The sequence below is a fragment of the Kogia breviceps genome, chromosome 3, assembly GCF_026419965.1.
Source record: "Kogia breviceps isolate mKogBre1 chromosome 3, mKogBre1 haplotype 1, whole genome shotgun sequence".
NCBI classification, from domain to species: domain Eukaryota; kingdom Metazoa; phylum Chordata; class Mammalia; order Artiodactyla; family Physeteridae; genus Kogia; species Kogia breviceps.
The window spans coordinates 33,709,632-33,734,000 of NC_081312.1; the positions used below are offsets into that span (position 1 = coordinate 33,709,632).

Consider the following 24,369-nt stretch of genomic DNA (forward strand, 5'->3'; position numbering starts at 1 on the left):
TTCCCTTCTTCCTGAATCCCGGAGACTTTGGTCCATACCATACTTGTCTAAAGCACTGCACACATTCTACCTAATACTGTTCTTCTTTAGAATGATTCTCAAACTGCACTGTAAATATGTTGAGGGCAGGGACCATATCTTGCTCGTTTCTGGATTTCCTGTAACGTTAACATGGTGCATATAGTAGAGGCTCCACAACTCATGAAATCATCAGGCTGGAAGGCACTTAAAGGTCTCCTCATCTAGCCAAAAAGTTTTTTTTTCTGGAGGGACCATAGCTCTAAAACTATGCTACTATATGCAGGAATGCAGCTAATGCACAGGAAAAGTCAGTCTGACCGAATAAAATACAGTTTAATCCAACTTGTATTTATCGAGTGGCTTATCAGAAGAAGGAAGAAAAGCAAAGCCCTCAGAGAGATCCAAACCTAGGTCGGGGCTCAGCTGGACTGTCATTGGGCCAGACCACCTTGCCAGACCTTGTTACAATCCTCCCCAAATCCTAGTAAACATCACCAATGCATTCTGAAAGTCTTTCCTGCCACATAACAACAGAAACTAAGTTATCCCCTGGCACCACTCCTAGAAACCAGCCATTCAGTACTTTATGATTGCTGACCTGGACTCCTCTCATCTTTGGTATAGAATTCTCTTCGATGATGTAAACAAGGGTCTCTTCTCAGAGAATCCTTTGGATCTGAAGACCTCCGGGATCACGCCCCCTCTTGGCATCCCATTCTCTGGGCTTCCAGCCCTGTCACCTCTGTAGTTGAAGCAACTGGCAAAACTGGCTTTGGTGTTCTCGTCCCTTCTGCCTTCATGTCACTGAGATGTGAACAGGAACATGTGTAGATCTGGGAAATGAGCCAGTAAATCCGCCTCGAAGACTGCTTCCCGAAGAAAACTTCTGGCTCTCGTCTCATTTGATCTTAATGCACCTCCTGCTTCAAATGTGTCTCTCTGGCAAACTCTTACTAGCAAAACAGAACTCCTGACCAAGAAATGCTTCCTGGTGCTTGACTTCACTGTTCCTTTCTCCTTTTGATCCCTTGGCCGTGGTTCTATCACCCACTGGCCTCTCGGCTGAAAATCCTCAACAAGTTCCTCTCCCGTGTGAGATCCACAGCTTTTCAGATGTTTGTGGGCTGTGCCCATTCCCCCCTCAACTCTAGTGGCCCGCACCTCACATAACATTTAGGCTTTCTTTAGCTAAATGCTACAGGGTTTGGGTGGTATTTCAATCTTCTAAGCTTTTTCTATAAATTAGGCCTTTCATGGCAGCTGAACCGTTGAGGGAAGTGGTATATACCCAGCTAAGGGCCATGGATTCTTAAATACTAGGGGGAGTGGGGCATGGGTAGGTGTGTATCCCCTTGTGAATAGAAGCATGTGAAGTTGTGTGTGTCGATGTGTGTCTATGGCTTTGGAATCAAAAACTGAAAGGTCACTAGGACACAAGATTTTTTTTTTATCCCAAACTCCCTCCCAAGAGGCAGCAGTGTACAAATCTAGGATCTCACGGGAGGGGTCTGGCTTCTGTTCCCGGCACTACCACCTCTCACTCGCTGTGTGACCTTTGGGCAACTCCCTTCTCGCCTTCATGCTTCACTTGCTTGAGGTGGATTAAATGATTCATCACATTAAGACATTTTTTTAATACTATGGAAATGCTAATGTTTACAATGTTGATCATCATTGTTAATATTAACCTTGAAGTCACATGGTGACATTTCATGTTTTCAAAGCACTATTTATAACCAACCTGCACCATGACCCCAAGGGGTGGGTTTTTAAAGCTGCTCCGCCCACACTCACTTGCACAGGGTCCTACCCAAACCAATGAACATTAGTTTGAGGTTGGGCTATGCAGGGCTTTGGAGCCAAAGTGAGGACAGAGTCCTGCTAACTTGACCAATCTACCCCAAAGTTTGTGCTTAATGGATTACAAATTTGGGTAATGCTGGACAATAAATTACAACTATAATAATAAAGCTGAAAGTACACACAATTTAAGCAGAAACACCAGTGTTTTTTATCGGAAATGAAAGAAACCATTGATCATAGCAACTGTCTGAGATTAGCAGGGAGCCACATTTTCAAACATCCTGCAGTAAATCCAGAGCAGATCCAGCTGGAAAGCAAGAGTGGAAATAAAACTTGAAAATTCATACCACGCTTTGAAGTCTGCCTCTTTCACAACCATGAGTCCCTGATTTGTCCCAACCATTCTGAGCTGTTCTTGCTTGTTGAATTTATTTAAAAAGAGACACAAGCCACGCACTTGCATATAATCTATCAAATGGACTCCAGCTTTTTGCAGGGATGGTTTGTTAGGGCATATGAATCCCAAAATACCTTCTCTTGCACATGAAATCAGCCATCGGTTCAGTTGGAATAGAAAGGCTTCCGATACTAAAACTTCTAGTTTTAGTAGAAGTTTTTACTAGAACCAATCACTCTTGGTTCTAGTAAATACTACTTTTTCCTCTTGTGTTCTTTCCTGGACCCATCCAGGCACTTTTAATTTTTAGTTTTTAAAGGCTATTATCTACCAAAAACTATTACTACAGATAAAAGGATATTAAGTGCCACCCTAGGCTCCTAAAATGGGCACATCACCACACTGAAGTGACTGCTATCCCAGTAAATTATCTGAGGAAGGATAGCCAATGATCTAGGTTGAACAAAGCTTCAATCTTGCACAGGGCCCACTGTCACCACATGTCAATCTCACCTACCAACTGTACCTGGGTGGACAGGGGTTCAGCCAGTCCTTTCTGCTCAAATCCCAGGTGACTTCAGAATAGGACATGGTGTCTTAGGCCAGCTGGACTGTTAGATCCTCTCTCTACTGATCACTAGAGGCAAAGAGATGTTCTCTATGACTGAGATCCAATCATCCTTAGCATCTTCAATGACCACCAGGAAGAACTATCAAGGGCATCTAAGAAACATGTCCTTGGTCACAGAACAGTCACAATAACCTAGTAAGTAACCAGACACTGAACTTCATAATAACCTACATGCCTGAGTTTCTGTCAACAGAGCAAAGCACCGAAGAAGAAAAGAGTTTGACTCACAGTGCCTGGTCAAGAACAATGCAGATCATAAAGTCAAAAATCCTGATTTCTGCCCTTGGGTTCACAATATAACTTTGGTCAATTGGCGTAAGTCTCAGCCGGTCCATTCCCCCACATGAAGAAAATAATGTTTGTGAAAGGCACGCTGAAAATTGACAAGCACACTTGCACATATGAGGAGCTATTTTAACTAAATAGGAAAAATTCAATTTGCTCTCTCATGCCGTCTCAGGACACAAAGCTTATAGGTAGGAGCAATGTCGGGGGGGTCCTTTGGTGTCCACTTCTCCCTTCTTTGGCTCTCCCAACTGGGAGCTGAATAATTCACTGGGGGAATGAATCCTCAAAGGGAATCAGACCGTGGACCCTAGCAGTGAACGTGGGTCTACATAATCCAAGCCAACAACCCAGGCACAAATTTAGTAAGGAAAAAAAGCCCCAGCAACACAAACACAAAGAACTCTCAACTTTACAAACACTGGGAGGGCAACAGCTGGTCAGCCGAGATTAAAGGAGCGTGAGAGAACACCTCCCCATCTCCTGCCTTCTCCTCCCCCGTCGAGGTCCCGCAGCCAGCCAGGGCTCGCTTTTACAGCCCTGTGCAGATGACCTTGTTCCAGCTAAGATAGGAACTCTTTTGATCTCAGCAGGGGGATGCTCTGGGCCTGCAGCTGGCAGATATTAATAGTACAGGATCCGCTGGTGTGGAAGAGATCTCTCAGTTGGGCCAGGTCACTCGTATCCCTGCTCTGACTCAGACCAGGAGGAACTTCATTTCCCCGCATCAGCCCCTGCTGGGTACTTCTCTCGGGTCAGCTCAGATCATTTTCTCACTGGCTGCTCTCAGTCGCTTGTTGTCACCCCGCAACTGTTTTCAAGGGAGCGCTGTGTAAGCCATGCCCTCTACTCTTGCAGCTGAAATTTATTACAGGACAGGGTGAACCTTGGGCTCAGCCCATCACAGCGTGTTTCTCACTGTTTGCACACACTGCTAGTATACATGTTTGTGTGGGAGAGAGGTAGAGAGAGCAAGAGACAGACAGACAAGCCCAGAAGTGTTTACAGAGAGAGAGAGAGACAGCGGTAATGGGGAGAGGGGGCTGTTAGAGGTATGCTGATGTATCAGTGCTAAGATTTCCGAGGATCCTTTCCATTATGTTTAATCTAGGATAACAAGGTCACTCTTCCCACCCTGTAAATCAGAATTTTAAAACCCCACCACCGAGTGAACGCTTCTGACCTTCAGACCCACATCACAATCTTACAGAGTCAGAGCTAGAAAAGACTTCAGCCATCTTATATTCAACCAATCTGTCATTTAACAGAAAAAACTGAGGCCCAAAGTGATTAAAAGAGCTGCCCAAGATCACAGAGCTAATAACACAAGGGCAAAGCTGATGATACAATGCATGTTTACAACAACAACAGAGAGATTTATACATTTTAATCATAGCAACATTAACAACCACTGCAATATATTTGAATAGGTATAAGTGTTCTAAGAAATTTATTATTATTTTTTCATTCACTGGTAAGGAACTTCATTATAGGCTTCAGAAAAAAAACTCTATAGACTCTTTATCTGCTTAGCTATGGAAGGAAAAGATCTAGAAAAGTCAATTGCTTCCATTCTCCCTTGAGTTTCATAATAAGAAAAAGTTGTCTAAGGATGAGCTGGTAACTCTCCCTTGGCCATGAACAGGTCTTTACCATTTTTTTGAAGCAGTTACACTGCAGCCACAAAGCAAGTTCCTTTATATCTGTTTTGCTCCTCTTCTTTGCTTGAGATAAACCAGGAAGCCAGGACAAAGAAAAGTACTCTTACTTATTGGTTTTCAGATAAGGAAACAAGATAATCTCTTCTGGTCTCCTCCTCGGAACTGAATAAATGTGTATGTGTGTAATACTTAGAATAATAATTTTTAATCACATTCATAGGTCTTTATGTGATTCTCATGGTTCACTGTTGTTACAAAGCTTTTACTATGGTATTGGTTCAGCATTTATTTACTGCCTACTATGTGCCTGGAACTTTGCTGGTCATTCAGGCACAACAAAAAGAATACAAGAGAGCCTGTGACTTTAATCTGGTGGGGAAACCATGAAAAGTTAATTTCTTTTTAAAAAATCTTTTCTGTCTATTGCTGATCTGGTAGAAGGGCCACAGAGGATGAAGAGAGAATGAGACCAAGGCAGACTAGAACAAGCAAGGAGGTTTTGTGGAAGAGGTGGTCTTTTTTTTTTTGAATTTTATTTTACTTATTTTTTATACAGCGTGTTCTTATTAGTTATTCATCTTATACATATTAGTGTATATATGTCAACCCCAATCTCCCAGTTCATCCCCCCACCCCCACCCTTTTCCCCCCTTGGTGTCCATACATGAAGAGGTGGTCTTCAAATAAACTTCGAAGGAGTGGGAGGATTTGGGAAGAAAAGAAGAGGTAGGAGTGAAAAAAGGAAATGCTGTTCTGGAAGGGTGAGCTGTCTCTGCAGAGGCACAGAGCCAGGGCTCAGGAGAGCAGGCAGAAGGTCAGCATACTTACTGGAGGAGCTTCACAGAGGGTGAAGAGTAAGGAAAGGACAGACTACAAAGAGGTAAGAAGCATCAACTTAATCTAGTGCATTTTTGGGGAAACTGATCCACACAAGAGAAAAGAAAAAAACCTGATTTTCAGCATCTGCTGATTTCCATGGTGTAAATACTTCCACCCTGGTTGACTGCAAGCTAACAAGCCACAAATTCCTGAATATTTTAAAATCAGCTTGTTGATTTTTGCCCATTCTCAGGAAATGGGCTAAAACAATTTCAAGATTCCTGAGTAGGAGAATGACACAGTAAAAGGAAGCCAGAAATGGGGAAGTTTAATTTCGTAGTGTAAGATGTACCTGGTAGAGGCTGGAGTTGGGAAGGCCATTTTGGAATTTATTAACATAATCCAAGTGTGAGTTTTTAGTAAGTCAGCTGATCACAATACAACTCACAAAAAAGAGGGGACAGATATATTTGGAAAGGACAACCAAGTAGACTTGATGATGAAGGAAGTGTACGGAGGGAACAAAAATTGATGATTCAACTTTTCAGCGGGAATCACAATGCATCACTGAGTGTGGAAATACGGTACACAGAGCACTCTACAGTTGTTATAAATAAGTAATTCGTTTTCACTCTTGAAAACACTGCTGAGAAGCAGGGATGTGGTCCTTGCAATTTCTGAGACCATAAACCAAGGCCGATCCATGGAAAACCACCTGGGCAGTTAGGAGCCTTGCTAGCCCTAGAGGTCCCATATATTCCATCATGAATAATTCTCAGAAAATGGAAAGTGCAGAGGGGCCTGGAACAGCTATGCTCATCCACCCAGGCCCACAGCATTCTGCCCTGAAAGAAATCAGACTACAACTAGCAGAACCCAGAAATGTCAAGTAAGAACTTTCAGTAAAACTAGAAACCACCCACTGGCTCAGTGGTGTAATTCCCCTAGCTACATAAACCAGAGCCAGTCTGACCTTTGCTAGCATGGGAGGGTGGAGAAAATTTTGCAGATTTACCAACGTGGCTAGGTTTTCTTAATCCTTCTGTAAAGCTGATTGGGAAGGCCACATCTCCAGTACACGATACTGGTGCACACTTTTAGCCAGTCCAAAAGTACCCAGCACAAACAAAAGGTTAAACTGCTGTGGGACTATGGGTAAAGCCAACATTTGAGCATCAGTCTCAAAAACATTACCTAACATTTGAACATCAGTCTCAAAAACAAAGTCATTTAGCAGTTCACCAGCCCTCATACCGAGGACTCCAAAGAACCTACAGAGGAGTGACGAGCCTTAGGTGGAGGTGATAGATGCCTATGAAGATGATTCACTCAGGTGAAAAAGGAAGCTCACTTATAGAGACAGAGCAACACACTCTCCAAATATAAGGGATCAGATGCCAGGAAAGGTGGCCAAGCCTATATCACCAGGCTCTGGCTGGGTTCACTGGCCAGGCCCTGTTAGCTGTGTGTCTCAGTTCTCAGCAGAAGGCAGAGAGGCGGTGGCGGAGCCCTATGTCAGTGTCAAGTTTCAGCCCCTCTAAGACAGATCCCTTACCTTCAGACAGGGACAAATCATCAGCTGGAGACACCAGGTCTGCCTGAGAAGCTAGGGCTCCACTCAGATGGGTTGTAATTTGATTCGTCAAGATAACCTGTGAACAGACAAGGAGAAGGCGGAGGGAAGGGAGAAGAGAGAAGACCAAATTAATTATTAGAGCTATCAAAAGGCTGTGGTTTAGGGGAAGACTGATAAGTACGCAGGTAGGAAAACCCCAGCTCTGACTTGCATCAGTTTTATCTTTAGGCCAGAACTATCTGGCAAAGCCTCTAGGTCATTCAAATCACAGAAGACCGAGGAAACAGACTGACTTTTTTCAGAGCTTAAACCACTAATCAATTCTTTCTAAATGCTGAGTAAATTGGGACAGAGAAGTGTCACCATATTACCTGAATAACAGAAGGCCAACCAGGGAATTAAGATGAATACGTGCACATTTTATCATTTTTAAATTATATTCACAACATACAATACGACTAGCGCTGAAGAAAAGCAATAATTTAACATCTGGATGCCTGGGGCTTCTTCCCTTGTTAACTAGAAAGTCAGAATTTTATTTCCAAATTTCTGAAATTAGAATAAAATTCATCTCTAAAGGAATAGCACTCTTCTTCTTTTCAGTAAGTTGAATTCTAACAAAAGCATTCCAAAGTCTCACTATGTATTTAAAACACAAATTAATAGGATCTGACCTATACAAAGTAAAGTTCATAACATTTAAAATTCCTAGAAAGGACTCTAAAATTACCTAATCCACATGATTTGTTTCCACACAATATTTTTACATGTGGTTCCATCAAGAAATTATTCTCTTCCTTAAAAAATCCTCATTTATAAAATTTACTCTATTTTTTTTAGGAGTTTATTAATTAATTAATTTTTTTTTTTTTTTTGCTGTGCTGGGTCTTTGTTTCTGTGCGAGGGCTTTCTCTAGTTGTGGCAAGCGGTGGCCACTCTTCATCGCGGTGCGCGGGCCTCTCACTATCGCAGCCTCTCCCGTTGCGGAGCACAGGCTCCAGACGCGCAGGCTCAGTAGCTGTGGCTCATGGGCCCAGTTGCTCCGCGGCATGTGGGCTCCTCCCAGACCAGGGCTCGAACCCGTGTCCCCTGCACTAGCAGGCAGACTCTCAACCACTGTGCCACCAGGGAAGCCCTAAAATTTACTCTATTGTTTAGAAACCTAAAGGAAGAACAAAACACAGATTCTCTCCTGGAAAACTGCAGCAAGACTAACGTCACATCATTTCCCAAGATTTGAGGTGTTGCCATCGTGGGCATCTTGGTGAACCATCTTGGTCCCTCAGAGGAAACGTAACTTCTGAAAAACTAGGCATTTGGTACCTGGAATATGCAACTAGCCAAATCGTTGTGGTCTGTCCCAAGGGTCAGCTATGGTTTTGCCGCCACCCTAATTGGAGCAGAAATGGAAATTGTCTCCATTCTTTATTGTCCAGCTTTTCAGCCACACCTCTGTTGCTGTCTCTTGAATGGACCAATGACACGTTATAAATCCTATGCCAATGGCAGCTTAATTGGGGGCTGAGAGGGGAGCACGATGGCAGGGTCAGGTAAAGAAATGAAGTACTCTATTAACAAAGACGGCCTGTCCAAGGTCTTTGTGTGTCAACTAGGCTCGTGTGAATCCCCAGCTATTCTGCAGCGATGACCGGATAGTGCAGTATTCCACTGAGTATTTGCTAATCTTATCCTTCCTATTCTTTTGTATCACTTATTTTCATCTGGACTGGTAAGAATCACATATGATAAGTCTTTCAATTAAAATGGATGGAAATGGCCAAATAATAGCCTGCTCTTTTAAGACATAAATACTCATATTCAGGAGCAAGAATAAGGAATGATGTTCATTTTCCTCTTTATTATATAGGATACGGGCTTTGGAGTTCAATAAAACTGGGTTCAAATTCTGACTGTGACACTGTGAACTTTGGGAAAGTTACTTGAATCTTTGAGCTTCATCTATTCATAGGTAAAATAACATCTGTCTTATAGAACCGTTACGAGAATTGAATGAGATAATCAATGTAAGCTATTTAATATAGTGTCTGGCACATGATAAATATCCAGTAAATGTAAAGCCATTGTTGTTGCTATTATTTCCTTCAGAAGAATGTTATATAGGTTAATAAATTACTAATAAAGTATATGCCACATGCTTCAGATAATTGGATCTAACAACAGAACATGAAATCACAATTTTCTACATCAGGATATACTTCAGTACCTGATCATTTCTACCAGTCTTAGTCCTTCCTAAGATTTACTTAGTTGCAAAGAATTTGTGTAAAAATCTCAGTAAGAAAATGATAGTAATTATTTAAAGCAAGACCAGTAAGAAACCGGCATTGTTTTGAGAATACCACGTGATTTTTCTACCAGTGAAGAAAATAATGTATCTGTCATAGTTAAAAAAAAAAAAAAAGTGAAGCTTCAGGAGATCTAGACATGTAAGCTCTATTTTGGGGGGAATGCTTCTAAAAGGTGGTTTGGTGAAAATGACTAGAACACTAGTGATATAGTAACAGTAATGAGAAAAATAATTATTGAATACCAACTATGCAAAGCATGTCACCGTGTACACAGGGGAAAAGAGGTGAAGGCTCTGTGTGTCTTCTCTAGAAACTTGCAAGTTAAAAGATAAGGGGGCTTCCCTGGTGGCGCAGTGGTTGGGAGTCCGCCTGCCGATGCGGGGGACGCGGGTTCGTGCCCTGGTCCGGGAGGATCCCACGTGCCGCGGAGCAGCTAAGCCCGTGGGCCATGGCTGCTGGGCCTGCGCGTCCGGAGCCTCTGCTCCGCAGCGGGGGAGGCCACAACAGTGGGAGGCCCGCATACCGCAAAAAAAAAAAAAAAAAAAAAAAAAAAAGATAATACATTTACTAAGATATTCAGACCACTTTTTCTCAGTTTTATTATTATTTCCCTGGTCCTACAATGGAAACTTATACTGAGATGATGGCTTTATTGTACATAGCTAACAAGATGATACCCTGCTGAGCCTAAAACCAAAGATACCCACCCCCCGTGCCACTTCCAGTGCAAGAGTAGATGGAGAAGAAACCATTTGCACTCTCCAATGGCAAAAGAACAAGCTCCTAAGTGGTTTTGCTAATCCACTCCCTTTTTATTATGAGTCCGAAAGCCAAATTGCTGAAGGGATACATAGCAACCAAACTCAGGGGGTTGCTCTTGCTGAATTGTTGTGATTTTCTAATCTGTGATCAGCAAAATGATAAAATGGAAATATTTCCAGATAGCATTGATTATAAATAATCATGACTTGGGCAGAAGAAGCCTACAGATGTGCTGTCCTCTGAGGCAATCTGGAGACATGAAAACTACACTCCTAAAATAACTTATCAAATACTATTACACATTATAAACAGAGTCTTAACACTATCTGCTTTCCGAAAATGAGTTCTGACTGACACTTCAGAGGGTCTTTCGGGCTGCTTTGCTCCACTGGAAAGATGAAGGCTCTGACACTTGGTACTAAATTTGTGCAAGAGCAGTGTGCACGATGATTAGGCTGAGGGCTTTGGAGTCAAACAAACGTTGAGTTCAGATCCTGGGTTCCACCACTTACTAACTATGTGATGTTGAGCAAGTTTCACAACTCTCTGGGTATAATTCTTAACTCACAGGGTTTTGAGGATTAAACTGGATAATGCATATAAAGTCCTGAGCATAGTGCCTGACCAATGGGAAATGCTTAAATGTTAACCTCTATCATTGTCTTTGCTGATTTTACACCTTGCTTGTTTAGAAAAAAACCCATGCCTGATTCCCTTTTGTACAACATATAGTACACAGATGACAAAGAACAAACATTTGCCGGTGATATGCTCAAAAAGCATAAAAATTTAATTGAAAGTGCATGCTACTTTTGCCATTTCTCTAAAAGTATGACTTATTAAAAACATACAACACACCCCACCCCCCTTCCTGCTACTACCATCAATTTCAAATCCAAAGGCTAGAGTGAGATTCTTGGACTAAGGGGACAATTTTTTTTAAATTTTATTTATTTTATTTTTGGCTGCGTTGGGTCTTTGTTGCTGCGCACAGGCTTTCTCTAGTTGCGGTGAGTGGTGGCTACTCTTTGTTGCAGTACACGGGCTCTAGGCATGTGGGCTTCAGTAGTTGTGGCACGTGGGCTCCGTAGTTGTGGCTCACGGGCTCTAGAGCGCAGGCTCAGTAGTTGTGGCGCATGGGCTTAGCTGCTCCACAGCATGTGGGATCTTCCCGGACCAGGGATTGAACCCGTGTCTCCTGCATTGACAGGCGGATTCTTAACCACTGCGCCACCAGTGAAGCCCCTAAGGGGAAATTTTGCTTTTTTTTTTTGATGGTAGTTATTACATCTTTACATCTGAAGACAGGAGAAAATGGAATTCAGCTTAGTTCACTCTTCAGGCAAGAGAAGACCATCTACCTACTGAGGGGAAACAGGCAGCCCTCTACATTGTATAACGTAACTGTTAACTCCATGCAACTTTGTATATGGAGAGACCACTTACTCCCAAGGCTTCCTTGCAAAGCCGTGAGGTTGTAGGATGCTTCAGGTACGCATGAATAGGAAATGACTCCTCATATCATGTCACATATACCTTGAGTCTCATTTTTAGTGTTCCCCTCCCAAGGCAAAATGGTGGGGGGGGGATCCTATGTTTGCCCCTGTGTTCTAAGTTTCCCTTGCATCATTCAACTTCCCTAAATGCATCCTACTTGACCCTTCTGTGTACTGTAGTTCAACACCTAAGCTCAGTTCAAGGGAACAATGAAGGTCTCAAAGAAGAAGAAACTTCAGAGTACAGATTCATAAATAACCTTATAGGCCCTGCCTTCAGAGAGAGCAGGGCTTCTCTTATAAGCTAGAGAGGAGATGGAAAAATAGGAAGCAGTTATAGACCAGGAGAACTAGTAAGGCAGATGGTTGGGAATGAATGTCATTTTGGTCAGAAGGCAGAAGGTCCTGGGGATGAAAACCTAGCCAACACACAAACAAACAAAAACATATGACTCTTTTCCACTAAGTATCAAAAAGGTAGCTTCCGAAAGCAAATAGCTAGGGGTTAAGGGGGAAGGAGCAGAATACACTGGTCAGAAGAACCATCAGCCTCCAGGGTCAGGGGACTGGTGAGCTGGAGTCCACTGACCAATTGAGCCTGACTCTCCACTAATCTCTGTGTCCACTGTGGACCACCTGCCTTCAGTTGGCACATCTTTCTTCAGCTACGCTAGGACCAGACTAATTTAGGCTATACCCACACCCCATGCATGCCTCCTGCTCCTGGTCCGAAATAAATCCTGCCTTAAGGGGCCTCTGTATGTGTCTAGTCTGATCTACCCTACACTGAAGTATTAAAGAAGTATCTCTGTTGGGAGCTCCATGAGTAGCCACTTAGTATATTCCAGCCAGTGGAAAATGGTGGAGAGAAGAGAAAGTGGGACAGCCCTGGAGAAATCAAAGTAGGGAACTGTCAGGACTAAAGGTCCAGATTTTGATAAAGAGCCTCCTTTTATTTGACCCTTGGGAGGTGACAAAGAGGGAGTTTGTGGTCAATCAAGAATAGAATAAGGAAGGATATATAGTGGAGAAAAGACAGCCTCTTCAATAAGTGGTGCTGGGAAACCTGGACAGCTACATGTAAAAGTATGAAATTAGAACACTCCCTAACACCACACACAAAAACAAACTCAAAATGGGTTAAAGACCTAAATGTAAGGCCAGACACTATCAAACTCTTAGAGGAAAACACAGGCAGAACACTCTATGACATAAATCACAGCAAGATCCTTTTTGACCTATCTCCTAGAGAAATGGAAATAAAAACAAAAATAAACAAATGGGATCTAATGAAACTTAAAAGCTTTTGCACAGCAAAGGATACCATAAACAAGACCAAAAGACAACCCTCAGAATGGGAGAAAATATTTGCAAATGAAGCAACTGACAAAGGATTAATATCCAAAATTTATAAGCAACTCAGGCAGCTCAATAACAGAAAAACAAACAACCCAATCCAAAAATGGGCAGAAGAACTAAATAGACATTTCTCCAAAGAAGATATACAGATTGCCAACAAACACATGAAAGAATGCTCAACATCATTAATCATTGGAGAAATGCAAATCAAAACTACAATGAGATATCATCTCATACCAGTCAGATTGGCCATCCTCAAAAACTCTAGAAACAATAAATGCTGGAGAGGGTGTGGAGAAAAGGGAACACTCTTGCACTGCTGGTGGGAATGTAAATTGATACAGCCACTATGGAGAACAGTATGGAGGTTCCTTAAAAAACTACAAATAGAACTACCATATGACCCCGCAATCCCACTTCTAGGCATATACCCTGAGAAAACCATAATTCAAAAAGAGTCATGTACCAAAATGTTTATTGCAGCTCTATTTACGATAGCCAGGACATGGAAGCAACCTAAGTGCCCATCAACAGATGAATGGATAAAGAAGATGTGGCACATATATACAATGGAATATTACTCAGCCATAAAAAGAAATGAAATTGAGTTATTTGTAATGAGGTGGATAGACCTGGAGTCTGTCATACAGAGTGAAGTAAATCAGAAGGAGAAAAACAAATACTGTATGCTAACACATATATATGGAATCTAAGAAAAAAAAATGTCATGAAGAGATTAGTGGTAGGACGGGAATAAAACACAGACCTACTAGAGCATGGACTTGAGGATATGGGGAGGGGGAAGGGTAAGCGGTGACGATGTGAGAGAGTGGCAGGGACATATACACACTACCAAATGTAAATTAGATAGCTAGTGGGAAGCTGCCGCATAGCACAGGGAGTTCACCTCTGTGCTTTGTGACCACCTAGAGGGGTGGGATGGGGAGGGTGGGTGACGCAAGAGGGAAGAGATATGGGAACATATGTATACGTATAACTGATTCACTTTGTTGTAAAGGAGAAACTAACACACTATTGTAAAACAGTTATACTCAAATAAAGATGTTAAAAACAAAAAGAATAGAATAAGTTGGAATGGGATATCTGGCCCTGTTCGGTCAGCAGAAGAAAGATTCATGGTCAACAAAACAATAACTCAATATTTATAAGTCAGATTCTTTGAAGGACCTAAGAATATGGCACATGCCCTCATTCAGCTTTCTGTGGGGGCAGGTGAGAGGCAAATTTTCTAATCCCCGCCTTCCAGAGAGTGAACTAGAGTGATCTGCCTGAAATTAAATAGTCTAGATAAGAAAGGGGGTCTGCAGGCCTCCCTGCCCACTCTCCCTCCTAAGACAGCACTGGGCAGAGGAGAGGAGAAACAGGAACTCTCAGCCCAGAGTCACGGGCAGGTCCAGGCCTTGATACCCTGGTCTCCAGAATTCAATCTAATATAAGTAACGAACAAAGGGATCTAATGCCTAGAAATACATTAAAAGGTTATGAAAATGCTACATTGTAACAAGCCCAATCTTGTGACGAGTCATTTCATACTCTGACGTTAATAAATAACCACAAACCAAGTAGCTTCAGCTTCTACGGAAGTGTCAAGCATTTGAGGCAATCCTAGCCGAACTCTGCCAGTGTTTTTAGTGGCTTTTGGTGGCTTCAGATGCATGTGGCTTGTCACTTCTGAAACCCACAGGAGGCTTGAAACCTAAAGCTCTTCATGTCCCTGATTCAACAGAGTTTAAGGATTCCTGGGCTAGAGGAATCATGAGGCAACCTCAGGCGTCTCGGGGGCATTTTTATGCCCAGAAGGACATCTGCTTTCTCCTCCCTCCCGCCCATTCCCTGCTAGAAACCTGCTACAGCCTAACACAGAGAATCAGAGAAGTCTCAAGACCACTTTAACTAGGCCTGAAAGGGCTAGGTGCGGTGATGGTCCTGACACTCACAGCTCCCAAGAAAACAGGCAGCCCGCTGGATAACCTGGCCAGCCAGAGGAAGGGCATCAGTGGAGTGACAAGAGAGAGACCTCAGGGCTGCCTCTGGCCCCAGACTGCCTACCTGCTGTCAAATCTAGCACTCTCAGATGAGCAGGGCTCTGAACTGTAATGGAACAGAACTTTCTGTAAAAGAATATACATGTGTACACATATATAGATGTATAACCGAATCGCTTTGCTGTACACCTGAAACTAACGCAATATTGTAAATCAACTACACTTCAATGAAAAAATATAAAGTGACTGTAACCAAACCTTTCTCCAAATACAAATATATATATATATATATATAGAGAGAGAGAGATAGATAGATAGATAGATAGATGACAGGGCTCTGCTTTCCACAGGTTTCGAAGGCATAGTTATTATTACTGGGTTGGCCAAAAAGTCTGTTCGGCTTTTACCATAAGATCTTATTTTTATACCAATATTATTTCAGTATAAAAAAACGACCCATCTGCTTAAGGTGCACTTTTTAAAAATGTTACTTTGGGTATCTAAAATGATCCCAATTGCCAGGTTATGACAGTGATGGAGCCTTTCTATCTAAACACAGGCCTTGAATAAGTCAGGAATTCTGAGTTTTAATCCTGGCTCGGTTAAGGGTTACTGAATGCCTTGCTCTTAAGGAGACAGAGGCCGGAATTTTCCTGTGAGAAATTGGTAAGGTTCATTGAGTCCTTTCATCACCAAGGCTTGAGAGAAAGGCCCTGGAGTGGTTTTCGCCGTCCTCTCCTCCTGCTTCCCACAACCATGACGGTGTCTGCTCCAGCCCATCTGCTGAATAGGAGCCGGGAGTCTGAGGGAAATGGGGGATGGGGAGAAGGAAACAGGCGAGGGCGAGAGGCAGAGGTAGAAGGCCAAGAAGAGCCAGAGGGGTGCTTTGGGTGCAGCGTGGGAACAGGGTAAGTCCCCCCAAAAGCAGGTGTAGACAGCCATACTCGCAGACTCACACCTCTCCCCTGACCGTATCCCACCTCCTCCCTTCCGGTCACTTCCAGCTTTGAAAGGAAATATCCAATATTCGAGGAAAAGTCAGACCAAATATTTTGAAGTCTGAGTATCACAAATCTGGTTTTACTCTTCACTGGCTTAGTTTTGCCAAGCTCTGGAAAATTATAAATCATTCCATTATGAAAAAAAAATTCGTTTTTCTTTAGCTTCAGCCCAGAGAATATCCACTGTCAGCTCTAGAATAAAGAACTGATAGGCGTTTAGTATTCCAGCCTGCAAGTTCCATCTTGAAGGTCTGCGTGACAACTGTTTTCTGGGAAAATCTGAAAGGCTACGGGGGATTTTCCTTTCGAAATATTTGTGGTAAAAGGACCAAACTTCAATTTGGCTTGAAGAAAAGATTATTGTGGAAGTTAGGAAGCCTGCCTTTTATTTCTGGCTCTGTCCCTAAACCTGCTGTGCAATTTTGGGAAAGGCTCCTAACCTCTCCGTACCTAAAAATGAGTCCATAAAAGACATGAAGAAAATGAGTGTATTATGACCATAAAGGTAGCAGCCCACTATGAAAAATGTTTCAAACCACATTCGTATTAGCATTGTACTTAAAATTCCACCACTATCATTGATTCTCATCATGTCCAACCTCAGGAAATCCATCTTACATAGAACCAATTGGCAGTGCCTGAGGAAGATAGGAGGGGAAAAAAAAGAATAAGGGAGATCACTTTAAATAATTTTGTGTTTATGGTGAGGATACTTTCAATCTTGGTAAAATCCACACCTCTTATAACAGACCTGAAGAAAAAAACCTCTGTTGTAGATTTCATTGTGAAATTCACAGGTAAACCTAGTAGGAGAGTCCTTAAAGAAGATACTGGCCTTGTATGAGGCAACATAGATGGAGGAAGAGAAAAGAATCTCCTCGGCTTTGCACAAATACACACTCACTCAGTCACAAAGGGATGGATGATGATACTGCTTCCACCTCACTGTAGCCATTGCCTCGACCACTGTTTAAGAGACAATGCATTGAAGTAGAACTGTGTCTGCCATTTTGGCCAAAAGAAACACACAAGCAAACAGCACGGCACCACAGGGTGGCTTTCTCCTTGGCCTCCTTCTCCTGGGGCACGCATGCAAGAGGATGTAGTGGAAACCCTGGGCCGGCAGCTATTGTGCCGTAGATGTAGGCGTGAAGCGCTCAGGTTCCACTGTCGGCTCGCTGTTCCACTGGCCCCAACGGGGCTGAGGTTAACACGTGTTGGTTCCGGGCCTCAGATGGGGCGACAGTTGTAATGGGGCCACAAACAGCAGGCTGGTGTGCTGTTTCCACCTTCAACCCAACCTCAGCAGCATCCTGTCAGTGATGTGAGGCCCACTGCAGGAAACAACACGCACCACTGGTGACCTGCGACGGTGCACTCACAGTGGCTTCAAATGGCGCATATTCCAACTGTGGGCAATTCTGCAGTTAGCATGGGAACAAAAAAGTCTCTGGTCAGCCAGGGCTTGAAAAAGAACAAGGCCACTTGTCAGATGACTCTGAGGTTCCCGGACATGGAAGAAACCTTCCTACCAGCCTTCCTTGCACTGTACCTTTCCTGTGGCCGAGTGGCTTTTGTGTGGAGTTTGGTTGTCTTTGCCCACACCCTTACTGCCCACTGAGCTCCACAGAAAGGCAGGGGAGGTGAATTTCCAACAACCCCCTGAGTTTCTGCTGACCTTTTTAGGTGTTTTTGTTACTTGGTGGTGCTTTCTATTCAGTGTACGCCTGGTCTCTGGGGATTCCCCTCCCTTTGATTTGCAAAGAGGATTAGAAAGACACAGCTTTGCGATCTGTCCATCACAGACTGCTGCTATTAACTGATTTCCCCTCCTTAGACTCATTTGAGACCAAGAAAACACTTCTGTTGAGTCACTTGCTCCCTGGGAATCTGAAAATACGGTTCTTGGGGGAGTCCAGCCTGATAAACACTGACCTGGCGATTCTCCAGCCCCACCACACTGTTAGTGGCTTATAAGAGGGAGGAGCTGAAGCCCAGAGGGGCCTCTGAGAAACCTCCAAAGGAGGACGGGCCAACAGTGGTCTGACTCCTTGTTTCTCTATTTCACGGAGGCAAATGGCAGCCTAACCAAGGGCTCTCCAAACTCAGTAACTGGATGTGTGCATTCAACTCTATCTCCAGAGTGAATCTGTGGCATAAAATGGGAGCAAAGGTCACTCACTATCTGTTCAAAAGGAGGTCAAAAGGTCTGCCTAGGAACAAATTTCCAAGGCAGCAGCCTCATCAGATATGCTCTTGAACACAACTATTTATTTGACGTCCTCAAGGAAGGGATATTGTGTAAGGTGTTATTTAAAAACAAAAGGTGGGGGGAGGTTGGGAGCTGAAGCAATGTTGTCTATGTCTATACTTAAATACATGATATCAATAAAGGCAAACAATAATCAACTTCGATTAAACAGAGTCAACATAGGAGAGACACAAGAAGAATAGGCCCAGAACAAATACATTAAAATGGCTAAATATTTACATGGTGAGTAGGAACGGACTTCCTTCCATGGCAATGCCCTTGGAGTGGAGGTCTCCCATCATGGCCACTAACAAGCCAACTACCGATCACAGGCTATAGGCCCATAAAACAGATACCCCGGCCAAGGGCAGATCACACTCAGTGCCAGATGACAGATAGGTTTGCAGTCTCCAATACCCACTCTGGTGGCTTGGGAGGGGCCCCCCTGGAGCACCGACCCAAGAGGAAATGTGAGGTGGTGTCAGACCTCTGAGTTGCTACAGAGGATGGTGAGGCACATGTGCCGCTAAACTTGACCGATATCACGTGAGTGCCATCCTGAATTCCTTCCTTCTTCACTTTCAGTTGTTCACCTATGATCATGTTCACCTCTCACATGACATCATTAACAAGAACGATCATGCCATTTTCCACGAGTATGATACTTTATATTTTTCAGAGTTTGTTCACAGAATGGTCTTAGCTGATGCTAACTACCTAGTGAGGGAAGCTGAAAAATAACTGAGGCAGCTGTTGTGTGTTAGAAGGGTGGGCTCTGCAGTCAAACCTCCTGGGTTTCTATCTCAGTTCTACCACCTACTGGCTGGTTAGTTTCAGGTAGGATACTTAATCTCTCTCTGCCTTTCTTCAACTCTGTAATTGGGACAACAATCATACCTATTGTAGGGATAAATGAGTTGGCATATAAAGTACTTAAGACAGTGCCTAATACCTAACAGGTGCCTAACAAATATTAGCTCTTTATTCTATCCACTTCAGTTTTCCCGGTGAAAAAATTGAGGCTTGAGACCTCTATAGTCTATCTCTGTATTTCTCACGGTTCGCTCACTTGGGCTAAGTGCCCCAGTCTGAAATATCCTCCTTTACTCTTCTTTAAGTTTCCACCTTTCCAGGGCCAGTTCAAATCTTACCTCTTCCATGAAATCTTTCCTAACTATGCTGGCTGCCACGGACTTCTCAGTTCTGGATATTCCCACTCTAGAATCAGTACCAAGTAATTCAGTATGAGAATTTTTCTCTAGCTATGTCATCTGTGTTATTCTTATCTTTCTACCTACAGTGTAAATGTTATGAGATTTTATGTGTTTCTAAAGGAGGGAAGGGAGAAGGGGGGAAACTAACATCTATTGAGCACTTCCTATGTATCAGACCCTGTACTAAGTACTTTACATACATTAGCTCATTTCATCCTCACACCTTAGTGGAGTAAACATTATTATCTTATCTTCGTTTTGAAGATGAGGAAACAGGTTTAGAGAAGTTGAGCAATTTTCTCAGACCAAATAGCACGTAGAAGATCCAGATTCAAACCAGATCTGTCCGGCCCTGTAGCCTACACTGGTTCTACCACATAAAAGGCTCTCAACGTGAAAACTCACAGCCTTGTGGATCTTTGTTGATTAATTTCTTCAGAGCAAGGCATTTGCTGACATCAGACTGACCAAGTTCTGTGCTGTTTAATGCAAAATCACATGTAAAGGAAAACTGTTCAAAACATTTAAGAATAAGACAAACTTTCAGTAGCAAGAAGAAACCAGTTGACTGTTAGATTGCTGTCTGGTAGAGTTGGAAACATTGAGTCTTCAGGCCAGGGAGGAATCATGCTCTAGCAGGTATGGCAAGAGAAAGGATACAGACTCCTGGAGTCTATTTCTGTCTTGGCCACTAACCACTTTGCTACTATTTTCACTTCTGCTAAAATGCGATGACAAGAGTTTCAGAAGAAAGGTTGCCACATAAGAGCAGAATAAGAACAGGCAGTTAGCTGGTTAAAAGTGGTAGAGCCACAAACAACATCGGGATCTAGAATAGGAGTTCACAGCTGGAACAAATTCCATTTAGGCATTTGTCTTTCCAGCTTCACTTCAACTCTTAGAGAGCAGCACCGGGTATGGAGCAATCCTTAAATCTAAATGATAATAGTAACTATGGTTGTTTTTTTTTTTTTCACTTTCTTCATTTTTTTAAAATTGAAGTATAGTTGACTGACAATGTTGTATAGGTTTCTGGTATACAGCAAAGTGATTCAGTTATATACATATTCTTTTCTGGATTCTTTTCCATTATAGTTTATGTTTTTAAATACCCTACAAGAGCTATCTTTAGTTTATTGAGGGTCCATGTGAGTCATTCAAGAAGTTTGTTAGGGCTTCCCTGGTGTCACAGTGGTTGGGGATCTGCCTGTCAATGCACGTGACACGGGTTTGAGCCCTGGTCCGGGAAGATCCCACATGCCGCGGAGCAACTAAACCCATGCACTGCAACTACTGAGCCTGCGCTCTAGGGCCCAAGACCCCCAACTACTGAGCCCGTATGCCACAACTACTGAAGCCTGCGTGCCTAGAGCCCGTGCTCTGCAACAAGAGAAGCCACCACAATAAGAAGCCCATGCACCACAACAAATAGCAGCCCCCGCTCACTGCAACTAGAGAAAGCCCGCACACAGCAACAACAAAAAAAGAAGTTTGTTATTTTCCTACTTGAAATGATGTTTGCAACTATTTTCAGACTGGTTACTCCATGCCAGCGTGGTACTAAGTGAGAAACAACGAATTGATTCTTAATATGTTTGGTAAACAATTCATGAAGCGTATTAGTGCCTCTGCATCCTGGAGGCCCCAGTTTTACGGTGAGGACACAGCTGGGATGGAGGTAGTAGGGACAGAGGTTTGTTCTGGGTCTTTGAAGTCATCCAGCCAAGAGGCTACGCCTGAAAGGACTGGTGACCTTGGCAGGTTTGTGGCTATTCCTGCAGCCTTTTAAGGTGCATCATGATCCTTTTGCAAAGAAGGACATAGGACCTGTGGGTGGTGGCTGTCATTTCCATATATCTGGAGTCCCACTGAATTCAGGATCCTGGAGCTGTGGGCGAGTCTCGTGCATGACTTCCTGCTCCCATCAAGGCCTGGGAGGGATCACTGCTGAGAATGGGGGCCCAGGAATGGGAGGCCACGCAAGCTTTCTTCTGCCTGGTTATTGACAACACAGTGCTCCTTCTCATGGACTCCTCCTGCCCTCCCTAGGACCACACTGAAATGACTAAACCTGCCGTTGCTCCAGTGAATCCACTCAAATAAATAAGTCAATCCTCTTTAAGTTTGTGGTCTCAACTCCTTGTTGGTTTATTGCAAAATTAAAGGGCACACAGAGTAGAACCATCAATCAGTAACCAGCAGAGGAATAAGCTCTTTGTGGAATGTACTGAGAAGCAGGAAAGAAGATGGAAAAAAAAAAATGAAAAGAAACCTCATGAAATGGTCATTTGTTAGTAGAACAGAGGGGGAAAAAAAATTCCACATTTCACATGCAGCATAATTCAGGAAAAGTCTTATTAAAGGTTTCCTATCTTGCCAGGAGAGCAAGCACAGGAACGCAAACAAAAATCCCTCAAAATGATCTGCCATTTATTAGTGCTGGTTTCTTGTGGGTTTTGCTGGATTCCATAAACACAGCCAGAGATCATGGGGACGAGAGGCTCGAACAGTGACTCAGCAGGCTCAGGACCGGGGAAGGAGAGGAGATATTAACTAATGTTTATTATAAAACAAACAAACAAATGCAAACCGTCTCCCTCAGCCCTTTCACCCCAACCTGACCTTCCCTTAGCACCCTATTATTTAAAGTAAAAGCACCTAGTACCATGCCTTATTTGGAATTTTTAATAAATGCTATTTGATGAAGGTAAAAACTGAAGAGCAATATATAGTCCGGGGCTGAATCCCCATTGGGCGCCAAATATCTCACTCAATGCCCTAGTTACATAACCTCCTCAGTCCTCATTGCAATCCTATGAGGTAGGTGACATTATTCTTCCACTTTAAGGATAAATGTATTTAATAACGTGCCTAGCTTACAGCAAGCAGCTATGCCTATGTGACCCCAAAACCACTCTTTCAACCAGATACATCAAATTCAAGCATGACACCAAGAAAACTATTATGGCATTCTAAATCCTGCTGGAAGAGATGAAATTGGTAGTATTGGAAACAGCGTAACGGTAACTCACCAGTCCTATGTCTACCTTGCACATTTTCTACTCCAGGTAAGTTCCTTCTCTAGACAACTAGTATCGATATTCTTGCCCATTTCACAGGAGAGGAAAGCAAGGTGCCAAGAGGTGTAGGGAACCGCTTACACTAATAAAAAGAGAGCCATTAGACTATAACATGGCTTTGATTCTCACCCTTGGCAAAATGTAGCTTTCGAAATAACTTGTTAATGAGGAAGAATTCTTTATAAAATCTCATCTGAATCTCCTTACCATCTAGTGATAAGGTAGGTATTACATCTCTTTCCACATCAGGGAGGAAAAGTGAGTAGTCTATAGTTTAGAGCATATAAATGGACCCAAACCCAGGTCGGCTGACTCCAAATCCCATGCTCTTTACATTCCTTGACCCTGATAGGGGGCACACCTCACAAAGAGAGGCAGACTGATGGTAAAGGAATGACAACCATGAGAAAGCTGGGTCTCAGTGTCTTTCTGAAACAAGTATGAGCTGCTTGTGAAGTTGTGATGCCCAGTCCAATGGGATCTTGGCTTCACTTCTTTTCTCTACAGAGATGACTATCTATATAGTGTTAGAGCCTCTATGGTCTCTCTGAGGGTAGTACTCCATTACTAATGCGAGGCTCATTGTAAGTGCTGGTTATGGTTTATCAGAAGTGGTCCCATTCATTAATCCAGCCAAGGAGTTCCCAAGAGGACAGTGGAAACAAGAGAAAGCCATATCTGGGACTAGGTACGTTCAGGGCAAGACTGCAAGGGGGTTAAAGAATAAAGTATATAATTAGGGCTTCCCACTGCAGGCCTCACCATCTTCTCTCTGATCTACGTACCCCATGGACTTTGTGCACTCACCTTTCCCAGCACAGCTAGAGTGGAACCCCTCCCAGACCTCCTTGCCCTGGCCTGCACTACCTTGCAGGGCTTTGAGAGCCCAAGATCCCACCCCTGTACCATCTACCACTGCTCATAAATCTATACAGCCCTTTCTTCCCTCTTTCTAAAGAACTAAATCTTAAATAAGTCTTCGGTGACTTTGGCTACAGATCTTCAAGTTACCAGGTAGGGCCCCTAGTGACATACCTACCAATGGCTCTAAAGCAATGGCTCTGAAGTGGTACAGGTGGGTCTTGAATCTCCAAGCTCTATGTTAATTCCTCTACACATTCTTTCCTTCCCTCTTCTGAAATAAAAAATCTGGCTCTACATCAGACTGACAGATTCCCCTACAGATCTCTGAAGCATAGTTGAAATATAAACTGGATATCTGACAAAATAAGATTACTCAAGTAATTTATTTAATTATTAAAATTTAAAATGTTAATAAAATATTTCTTAAATACCAACTATGGTCCGAACAAAAAGATAAGACTGATATTTTCCTGTTAAAAAGGAGAAGTAACATGAGTAGGTGAACAAACTAGAATGAAAGGGAGCAAATAAATAATCCTTGTCATGAGAAGGATGAAAAGAGAGAGCTACAGGAGTCTAGAAGATGCGGAGAGATGACTTCTCACCGGGGGACTCAGGGAAACTGTCATTTGATCTGGGCCTTGAAAGATGGGCATCATTTAGTCATTGAAAGTTATGTAAAAGGTCATTCCAAATGGCAGAAGAGGCCCCAATATTGTAAACATTTGGATCTGCAGAATATTTCAGAGGAGGGTCTTAAACTCTGGAATACAGGACTCACTCAAAAGGTAACCAATCTGCATCTTTCTACAATAACAGACCAGACATTTACAC

The 24,369-nt window shown here is 42.9% G+C and overlaps 1 protein-coding gene across 3 annotated transcripts in view; it reads right to left on the reverse strand.

The window, feature by feature from the left end:
• The window catches only part of RAD51B (RAD51 paralog B), a 735,153-nt gene that overhangs the window by 270,347 nt on the left and 440,437 nt on the right, over positions 1 to 24,369 (reverse strand). For all 3 annotated transcript variants that reach the window (XM_067028294.1, XM_067028293.1, XM_067028295.1), the window contains one exon: positions 7,173 to 7,269. In XM_067028294.1, the coding sequence (XP_066884395.1) occupies positions 7,173 to 7,269 (97 nt within the window). The remainder of the gene's footprint in view (positions 1 to 7,172; positions 7,270 to 24,369) is intronic.